This window comes from Prunus mume, linkage group LG2, assembly GCF_029339155.1.
Source record: "Prunus mume cultivar Tortuosa linkage group LG2, ASM2933915v1, whole genome shotgun sequence".
Classification (NCBI taxonomy): domain Eukaryota; kingdom Viridiplantae; phylum Streptophyta; class Magnoliopsida; order Rosales; family Rosaceae; genus Prunus; species Prunus mume.
The window spans coordinates 2,410,930-2,421,886 of record NC_142699.1 but is presented as its reverse complement, the minus strand read 5'-3'; the positions used below and the strand labels follow the sequence as shown (position 1 = coordinate 2,421,886).

The 10,957-nt window shown below is 36.4% G+C and overlaps 1 protein-coding gene and 1 pseudogene across 1 annotated transcript; one reads left to right on the top strand and one right to left on the bottom strand.

Moving 5' to 3' along the window:
• The first annotated feature begins 1,116 nt into the window (after nucleotides 1–1,116).
• XND1 (xylem NAC domain 1) lies at nucleotides 1,117–2,849 on the top strand. Its single transcript, XM_089046337.1, has 4 exons — nucleotides 1,117–1,491; nucleotides 1,952–2,278; nucleotides 2,357–2,373; nucleotides 2,532–2,849. Exons 1-4 carry the CDS (start codon nucleotides 1,329–1,331, stop codon nucleotides 2,667–2,669), a joined length of 645 nt encoding a protein of 214 aa, XP_088902463.1. The 5' UTR covers nucleotides 1,117–1,328; the 3' UTR covers nucleotides 2,670–2,849.
• A 2,475-nt stretch (nucleotides 2,850–5,324) lies between these two features.
• LOC148919416 (TMV resistance protein N-like) lies at nucleotides 5,325–9,668 on the bottom strand (annotated as a pseudogene).
• Nucleotides 9,669–10,957: the final 1,289 nt, after the last annotated feature.

Below are 10,957 nucleotides of genomic sequence, written 5' to 3'. Positions count from 1 at the left end.
ATCTTCAACTATTTTGAAATTAGGTTTATCTTCAACACACTTATTTACGTTTGTCTTATATTTCCTACTTCATCTAGTTGCCTACTTTAAGCTGAGTAATGTCACATCCGCACACTCCTAAAAGAACAAAAAGTTTTGCGTTGACTCTTAAGGCTGAGAGATTTGTAGGTGAATAGGGTTTTTGTTTGGCTTTGTGTTTGTGATTTGAGGGTTAGAGAGTGAAGTGTTGTCAAATTGCCTTAAAAGAAGTATAGGTAAGTGGAAGTAGCAGTCAGCAATTACCAGAACATGAACGTTAATTGTTGTTTTTATGTGAGTGCAGGATGATCTCGATTGCCGTATTAAATTATTGGTGACTAGTATTCTAAAAGAGAGGCAAAGCCAGAAGTTTAGCTATAGATTACAATAATTATGAACCCAAAATCATTATTGGTGTTTGGGCACACTCCAAAAGGAATGTGGGCCATATCCAACCTCAAATTGGTCCACGACCAAACCCTTATAAATGTGTGCTACGTGGATGAGAAGAGGTGCATGAGATCAGCATGAAGTGGGATGATGAAGTACACCTTTTTTTTTTTTTTTTTTTTTTTGTTTATACCAAAATGCCAAAATTCAATATGAATAAATACATAATTGGATGAATGTGGCACAGCCACTCACTCTTATTGCAGGCTTGCAGCTGCTTACTGTACAAACAAGTCTTTACTTTATTTATTATTATTATTATTATTTTTCGAGTGATACATGAAGATAAGGGCGGAACCACACTTAGACTAAGATGGACGAGCCCAGTGCAATTTATAGAACTTTAACAATTTTGATGCTAATTTTGTAAAGAAATCGATCTTAGCAAGTGAAAATTTGGCAACCCCACCCTTGTAATAATTGATTGTCTACACTCGAACATCTCTCTTATACAAAGTCATTCAACCATCTATATATATAGACACAAGTCGATTGAAAATTTCTAACTCCGCCGTTGCATAAATAGGTCCTTTGGCCGCCGCCTTGCATATTGAAAGCACTTCATCATCAATCAAACCATCAACTCCACATTTCTGATGAAAACCCACCTTCTTTTTCACGTCACTCACTCACTCACTTTTTTCTTTTTCTAAACTATTTCTCTCTCTCTCTCTCTCTCTGCTTTATCGCTTAGCTATAAGTATCACCTTCAGCTAAAACTTTGTTTACACGCGAATCATCCAAAGCCTACCTATATACTCTCCTACTACGTTCTTCTTTCTTCTTCTTTGTTTTTGTTGTTTTATTTTTATTATTTGTTAGTTTTTGTTGTTTGTTTTTATGATCTTGGGTCGATCGTAATGGGAGATGACCAGTTTAAGCTCCCTCCTGGTTTTCGATTTGACCCGACGGACGAAGAGCTTGTAGTTCATTTCCTTCAACGTAAGGCAGCTCTCTTACCTTTCCATCCCGACGTCATTCCCGATCTCCATCTCTACCCATACGATCCATGGGAACTAGATGGTATGCACCTACCATATAGTCCTTCACTACTATATTAATGCTGCTAAAAAATCTCTTGGCGTTGCCTTAATTTAATTAACTTAATTATGTATTAATTTCATGATGTTTGATATTTAATTGCCGCCCTTTTATGTATATCCTATTTCCTTAGACAAACACTTGTGCACTTACATATATAACTGAAATGAGTAATCGACATACTAATACTAGTACGTACATATTGCACACATAAGTAGGGTACTATTCTCTTGTCGAACTACTTATGTTGTCAAAACAATTGTTTATTGTATGAACTGTGAATATAGACCACACATATTCAAATAAAGTTTCACATGACAAACGGTGTACGGATTAAATATAACAGCCTAAATCTTGTGTTGTCAAATTGTATGATAAGAGAGCATGTTTTCGGTATATAAGTATCTTGATATGTGCATTGTATGCATATATGAATGTATAGGTAAGGCTCTACGTGAGAGAAATAAGTGGTACTTCTACAGCAGGAGGACGCAGAATCGGGTTACAAGCAATGGGTATTGGAAGCCATTAGGCGTTGAGGAACCAGTGATCACAGGAAGCTCTTGTAATTCTACACACAAAGTTGGGATGAAAAGATATTTGGCTTTTTACGTAGGAGAAGCTCCAAATTCAGGCATCAAAACTAATTGGATAATGCATGAGTATCGTCTCTCTCCACTCTCAGCAGGAGATGGACCTTCTTCTTCTTCCACCACAACAAGATCATCATCCAAAAGAAGAGGGCATCTCAAAACAGTTAATAATGCATGTCTCAATCACTACTTATAATTACGTTATTAATTATTTATTTGATTTAATTAGACATTTTACTCTATGACATATGTAGCATGCGTGGCAAGTCATGTACTTTATTTATCATGTCATCAAGTAAAATAATTGCGTAGATATGACATTTTTCTTACATATGCATGTCAAAAACAGAAAATAGAAAAGAAAGGAGAATGTGCATGACATAAAATAAATGGAGTTTTATTGATATTTTGATTTACAAATTTTCTCAGGAATTTAGTGGATACGTTCTCTGTCGAGTCTACGAGCGTGATGAAGATGACGACGACGATGATGGGACAGAGCTTTCATGCTTGGACGAGGTGTTCTTATCTTTGGATGACCTCGATGAAATAAGTTTGCCAAATTAATTAGCATGGAGAGAGAGAGAGAGAGAGAGAGAGAGAGAGAGAGAGAGAGAGCTAAGTGCTCCCTTATTATGAAATAACTTTATCCCAATTGTACAATTTAATTACTGGATTAATGAACAAATTCAAGTGGGTTTCACTTATATGTTGTACTCTAGCAAAATATGTTATGAGTAGTTTTGATAATTCTAATCCACACCATCCAATACATAGAGCTTCCTTGGATGTTTATTCCAAAAGTAACGTATATATTGAGCGGAAACACAAAAGCTACATGCATGTTTTACATATATATATATATATATATCCATATTTCTCACCAAAATGAGACTTAGCTTGGTTTTATCCTAACATATGATTTGATCAATAATGTATTTACTAAATGTGGGACAACAATATATACGTATTCAATAGTTAATGCTTGAGAGGCTTCTAAGAACTTTCAATTCTTCCCGTGCTTATTGATTAAAAAATATCCGATAGTTATGTTCCTTTTTCAAAAATAACTTAGTTATGTGTTATATGAGAAAAGATGTATACAACTAAGTAGTTTTTTTTAAAATTAAATGTAACATCACGTGATATAATCAATTCACTTATATTAGAACACGTAGATACAGTAACACTTCAAATAATAACATCCCTTAACAATTTCGTAATACCACTCAATAATTTCTTGTATATTACTGTAGAATTTTCTCTTTTCTTCCATTGTCCATGACAGGTGTTAGAAGTTGACTTGAGCTTATGTTGCATAGAAATTTGGTGCACTTGAGATCTGGTAGTTTTGGTCCTCAGCCTTTGTTGGAACTTGGGATGCTCACGTGTAGAAATTATTGTGAGGAGGATAAACGTGAGGGATGAATGTGGAGCCCAGTGAGCACTGTAAAGAGACATTGAGCATACCTCAAAAACTCTTCTTTTTCCTTTTTCTACTTTTATGGCCTCCGAGTGTAATATTTTGCACAATGCCAAGCCACAATTGGTATTTTTGGGTGGCAGCTTAGGGCAGCATGACTCATCCGTGATGCTAGCTAGCATTCCCATGCTCCATTCTGATTGCATACCATAGTAATGGAAAAGAAGTTGCATGACACTATTTTGCTATTTATGTCCAATCACATTTTATCATGTGAAATCCTTATCACACGTGACGAAACGTAATTAGTTGGAGATGACAAAACAATATTATTCTTATGATATATACGTTTTTCTCAATCTTCTCTCTAGTAGCAACTTTATCAAAATCATTCAATTTATCTTAGCTGTATGGATTTAAAATTTAATATTACAAGTTAAAGAAAAATGGAGACATACAGTGTGTGAAAAGATTACAAATTTATTGTAATCACCTTATCTACCACTAGTTTACGAAAAAATAATGCATTAAAAATTTCTATTGAAACGTTGATATAGATACAAATAATAATGCAGCGTGTTAAAGGACTATAATGCAGTTGTATGAAAGATGGATATCAAGAAAAAGAAGGTCCTAATCAAGGGCCGAAAGCATAAGATATCATGTTTTTTTTTTAGGTTTTGTAATGGATGGGCTGGGCAGGTTTTGGGTTTTTCTTGAAAAATTGTGTTTGGGTGTCTAGTAATATTATTGTAGTGGCAGTTTTTTAAATTGTACAATTTTCAAGGGTTGTTTGTATTGGGGTGTCCATTGAATAGTCCAACTGGGCTGTTTTATAGAATTTGGATTGCATAGGATTTTTCCGTATTTTGGGATTTATGTTTGGGCTTCAATGTGAAGCCCATGTATTATTCTTGCACAAGTGGTTTGTGATGTTTCATGTGCGAAGGAGGTGTGAGGTGTATGTTGCTGCTTATACTGACACGTGTCTACTACCAACAGAAGTGAAGAGTGCACCAGAATGTGACATGTGGTGGGACAGGTGGTGATCTCTGCGTGGCTCTCATTTGAGTCATCTCATCACCAAATCGTTGAAGTAGATTTCCTACTGAAATTTGTAACTTTGTAATAGATTTGGGTCATTTACCAAACCACAGCCCAGAAAACGGGATGGTCGTCTCTCCACACTGGCTGTTGTTTTAACCGGAATTAGGGGTGTTGGTCCCAATTGAGGGGTGAGTTAGGTGTGCAAGGCACGTGAGTTGTTAGTAGTGTATGTGAATTAGTTAGACATATGTATATAGTGTAACAGTGTTGTAGCTTAAAAGATTAAGAAATACAGTCTCTGCTTTATCATGGCTTCTTCTTCCTCCATCAAGATTGACGGCTTGCTCAGTATGGTTACCATTCGTCTCAGTGACAACAATTTCTTGAAATGGAGTTCATCAACTCCCCCTCAAGAATCCCGATGATGCATATTTTCCTTCATGACTTTGCTCCATTCTAGATGAACCCCTGTCTTCTTCACTCTCCCAAAATCAACATCATGAGGCCTTACAAGAATCGATACGTCGTCACCGCCTTCCAAACGGAGCACATCGTTTGACAATTGTCCCTGCCAAAGATAATGGTCTTCAGGTTTGTTTGATAATTGTCCCTGCGAAAGAGAATCGTCTTCGTGTTCTTTAGGTTCACTGCAATCGTCTTCGTGTTCTTCGAGTTCATCGCAATCATCTTCGTGTTCTTCAGTTCACCGCAATCGCCTTCGAGTTCAGTTCAGTTCAGTTCACCGGAATCGTCTTCAGGTTCACTGGAAGATTTTAAGGAGGCAAATGCTATCTTGGTGTGCAAAGCAGTTTGTTTGGTAAAATTTCTAACGATAATGTCAATAGGAACTTGAGAATCTTCAAGTTTTGGCCTGTTTGAAGAGTAAACGAAGCATATAGTCAACCCTTTTAAATCACGACCCATGATTATCTGAGGAACTTCAAAGAAGACGATATTGTCCATATCACCGTCCAACTAGAACCACTTAGGAATATCATAAATTCCATTCAAATAAATTCCACCAAATCCGCAAGAAGTCCATTTCTGCACACCAGAAGCAACAGAGTCTTATACATGGATATATCATTACATGGGCCGCATCTGCAGCTGTGCCTATGTGTTGCGTGTGTGTGTGTGTGTGTGTGTGTGTGTGTGTGTGAGAGAGAGAGAGAGAGAGAGAGAGAGATGTAAGATGTTGTTCCTAAAACCGGGAGTCAATTTGGTGCAGCCTTCCATATGAATCCTTGTCATGGAGTTTAATGACTCATCCAAGCCTGGAACCTCAGTGAGTTTGAACGAATCACTTAGATACAATTCTCTCATATTCGGCATTTTTGAAAAATCTGGAATTGTTTCCAATTTTGGGCAGCCATTTGCTTTCAAAACATACAAATTGGTTGGTAAATCTGGGATTGCAACAAGTTTTCTGCATGCATTTAAACACAAGACCTTGAGCTTTGAAAGACCAGTGAGACTTGGGATTGCATCCTTGGTTAACCGACAGCAGCCTGCAAGACATAACTCTATTAAAGAGTTTAAGACATGTGACGAAAGGGGTAAAAGATGGAATTTCAAAATTCTCACCAGATAGAGATAAAATTCTCAACTTCTTCAATTTTACTATGGAAGATGGAATTTGTCTGATGGCTGTGCAATCCGCTTTCACAGTTGTCAATGATACCATGTTCCCTGAGCCATTAGCCAAGTATTCAAATCTTGAACAACCATTCAGTATAAGAGTTTCAATAGACTTGGATTTATAGAAATTCAGTGGGAGATCCTCTAGATTGTTGCAGCCTTCAAGATTTACCAAGGAAAGTCTTCCAAGATCCCCGATGGATGAGTGAACTTTAAACAAGTTGTCACAACCTTTCAATATCAGCTTCTCGAGATTTGGGAATTTTAAAAACGTATGGTGATTTTGTTATGTCAATATCATCTTCGACATGAATGATGTCATAATCATTGACCAGATGTTGAGATCGGCGTCGTTCATACACACAAAGATGATTATCAATCATATTTTCGTTCATAAATTTGTCCCATACCAGACTAACTCCTGTTTTCATCACCTCCACAACCACAAACTCATCATATTCGAATATTATTTCAATCAAGAGTTTATCACCGTCTTGCAATTCGAGCTTGTCATTTGATAACTGTACCTGACAAAGATAATAATCCTGAATTGCATCACAAATTGAATGGAGTAAGATCACGATGTCAGGACCAACTGAATCGGGTGTGATCCAGGCCTCAAGCTCAATACCCGTGGTCATGTTTTTAATGACCATTCCAAAACGGTTTGATTCGGCTGAAGAGAAAACGAAGAACAAAGTTATCCCTTTCAAATCACGACCATCACTTTGAGGCACAGTGAAATACACAATATAATCATCATGGACACAGTGGAACCAATCAGGAATATCATTTCCACTGAGAAAAATGCCACCATATCCGCAAGAAGTCCATCCCTATACCATGTAGAGACAAATTTCTATAAGAAATACATTCTTATGCATGCATGTGTACATGTGCGTTGTACGTGATAGAAAGAGAAAGATGTGTGTGTTTGAGAGAGAGAGAGAAGGATTGACATGTAGGATGTTCTTCCTAAAATTGGCAGTGAGATTAGTGCAGTTTTCCATATGAATCCTTGTCATGGAGTTTAATGACTTATCCAAGCCTGGGACCTCAGTGAGTTCGAACGAATCACTTAGATACAATTCTCTCATATTTGACATTTCTGAAAAATCTGGCATTTCTTCCAACACAATGCAGCCAAATGCTAGTAAGACTTCCAAATTTGTTGGTAAATCTGGGATTGCACGAAGATTTTTGCAACGACCTAATGACAAATCTTGAAGTTTTGAAAGACGTCTGAGGCTTGGTAGGCTGCAAAAGTCATTGCTTTCAAGATTTAATTTTTCTAAGGAAATTAGGCTACCGAGATCCTTGGGGAATGCATCATCAGTCAAACTGCAGTTTCCAAGAGCTAATTCTCTTAAAGAGCTTAAACTTTGCAACGAAGGAGGCAAAAGATTTGTTGATGGCGACCCTATCACATAACATAAAGATAAAGCTTTCAGTTTTTTCAATTTTGACATGGAAGATGGTATTTGTCTTATGGCTGTGTAATCCGCTCTCAGAGTTGTCAATGATACCATGTCCCCTAAGCCTTCAGCCAACTTTTCAAAACTTCGACAATATTTAACAAAGAGTTTCAATAGACTTGGATTTATAGAAATTCAGTGGGAGATCCTGTAGATTGTTGCATCCTTCAAGATTTACCAAAGAAAGTCTTCCAAGATCCCCGATGGATGAGTGAACCTCAGACAAACTCTCACAGTTTTGCAATATCAATTCCTCGAGATTTGGGAGTTTTGAAAAGTCTGGTGATTTTGTTAGCCGACGGGAACAGCTGAGATTAAGGATTCTCAACTTCTCATGCAACTGTTACACAAAAACAAAATTAGAATGGAAATTAAAATCCAAAAGGAAGGTCTCTGATACAGAAATTAAACCAAAATGAAGAGAAGGTGAAGTGTAATATATGTATAGAACCAGAAGGAAAGAACCAACAACTAGGTTGAAATTATTATACCTTGCAATCCTTCCAAACTATTTTGAATTTGCTATATTGCAAGTCTAAAGCAACTAGTTTTGGTTGCATAGGAAAGTCATCTGGTATGGACTCTAAAGGGAATCCATGCCAGCACAACCATATTAACTTTTTGGGAAAATCTTTGTACTCTCCAGTGAGCTCTACGTTGCTGAGGCGGAGTAACCTCAGTTTTTTCATGTTCGTAAATGCTTGTGCACTGAATCTAGTCGAATCTAGATCCGAATCTCGATCCAAATGTAGAGAAACTCCTTCAATTTCGTTAGTTCCCTGTTATCAGAAGATACCGAGTTAGAAAAATGATTTACAAACATGAAAATCCGTGTATGTATTAACCAAAAGGTATAATTAATAGTATTGGACCATGTTACGCCCTATAATTTGTGTTTGCAATCAAAGCACATATTTTTTGTTGGTTATGCCCAATCAAGGACATTTTAATTTATTATAGACACGGGATACATATGTTTCTCTTGCATGATGCATTCTAAAACTTTACTTGGAAAGTACTTACAGATTTGTCTCTCAATACATCTGTTACGTCTTCACATTTCCACAATCTACTAAATTTTTTAGGTTGACAGTGGGCATTTTCATAAACGATCTCTCTTCCCACGTCTCGAAGCAAATCATGCATCATCAGCTTGTTTTTTGCTCACTAACAGTTAGAAGGCACCGTTCAATGAGGACATTGATTCCTATCGGTTGAGCAAACCACATCCCTTTAATATTTGTGTTACATAGTCCCTGTCCATTCCTATAAAGAAACAAGATATATCAAGGAATGTCTCTCTCATTTCCTGATCAGGTAGCCCGTCAAAGCTCATTTTGAGTATTTTTTGAATTTTTTCAGGAGGACTTCTTTCCAACTTCTCCAAATGGCTTTCCCAGTCCGCTATGGATCTTGAAATCAGAAAAGACCCTACAACTTGAAGTGCTAGTGGCAAGCCTTGACCGTAACGACTTACACGTTTTGCGAGGTCAAGATATTCTTGACCAGGACAACCACTTTTAAAGGCACGCCGACTAAAGAGCTCTAGAGCTTCTTCCTCATCCATTGCTTGAGCCATATATGCGCTATCCACTCCAACTTGCTTTAGCACATGTTCATTTCTTGTTGTTATAACAATTCTACTTCCAAGACCAAACCAATCACGAGCTCTAGTGCTTTTTTACACCAAAGTCTTGCTCTTATCATATCGATCCCTACATCAACAGAATCAACCTTTATGGGATCCTTGCTTTTCAAGATATCATTTAGAAGTTGTTCTTGCAAACCAACCAGACCAGTATTGGGTTGGTTTGCAATTACTTCCCTCACGTTTGCAAGGAAACTCCTACCTTCAAAGCTACCTTCAAATTTGTTATAAATGGCTTTGGCAAACGTTGTTTTCCCAATGCCGCCCATCCCCCAAATACCAATCATGCGAACAACATCCTTAGAACCTGAATTTTCAATATCAATCATGCGAACAACATCTAAATGATATCTTGAAAAGCAAGGATCCCATAAACCCTTTTAAATATAGTAAAAAACTCACTTAAATAGACACAAATGCCCTCAAATTTAAAACCCGTATAAATCTAAAAAATAAACCTTATTAAATAAAACTTTGGAATATTTTTAACCCATATTTGTAAAGAAGAACAGAAGTTGAAATATATCATCCTATTTATTGATATTTTAATCAATTTAAATTTAGTCTCAATCCAAGCATCACCAAACATCGGTTAAGTGTTATTCAACTTAAGCCAATTCAAGCCAAGACAATTTCTGAGAATAGTTCATGCCAAGACAATCTTCCGTAACAAACGAGGCTAAAGGGACCAACTTGGCAAATGACTGAAAGACTTGTTGCCGGATAAATTGCCCAAGTCTGTCCGAATGACACCATTATTTTGTCTTCTTTGATGGATCAATTCACCGAGTGTTCCCCACACGCATAAATGCTGCACCGGCTTCTCAAAGAAGCTAAAAAGTTTCAAAATTGGCAACCCATCCCACACGTCACATTGCCTTTTAAAAGCCACACAACCATATTTGTACAATTTGAGTGACAAAGTCAAAAGAATTTTCCACATAAAAGAATTTATTTGTAGGCCAAAGAAAAATCAAATCATGATATAAGTCAGTGTTCCCAACATTTTCCACTAAAAAATTATATCATTGTTGCTGAGCTTGGTTGGATTTTACTTTTTGTTGTATTGTTGTGCCTTTTTGTGGTTTCTTAATAAAATTTAGGATTTGTCCAATATAGGTCCCTCCAATTTTTATTTCCTAGACATATGCTCATCATTCTATAAATCTATGTGTAAACTCAATTTTAAACTTAAATGACTAGTAAGATATAAGAGGTTATAATATTCCTATGTTTTTACATCATTGCCATCAAACTTCATATTTTATTTCTAATGTATTCCAAGCATAATATAAAAGGGAAGTAAAAACCATAGAAGTTAGGCAAGGAAGTTTAAAGTGCAATAATCTGCATACTGAGAAAACTTTTTTTTATCTTGATGTGAATGGAAAAAGTCTGACTTATGTTTCTTATGCTTCACAATTCATATTCACGGTATACAATTTTCTGTTTAATTCACCCAAAAAAAAAAAAAACAATTGTTGTTGGATGTCTACCCTATATGTAATATAATATAGTATGAAGAATAGACGAAGAAGAAATTGAATGAAGAATCAAGGAAGAACTGCACTCACTATTTGACTAGGGCAGCAATACGTCTGCAAACGTATGTACAAAGATTCCC

Excerpts from the sequence above, each read along its gene's own strand:
- XND1 (XM_089046337.1), top strand. The coding sequence starts at position 1,329 with ATGGGAGATGACCAGTTTAAGCTCCCTCCTGGTTTTCGATTTGACCCG. Across the intron at positions 1,492-1,951 it reads CGATCCATGGGAACTAGATG|GTAAGGCTCTACGTGAGAGA; the intron begins GTATGCACCTAC and ends ATGAATGTATAG.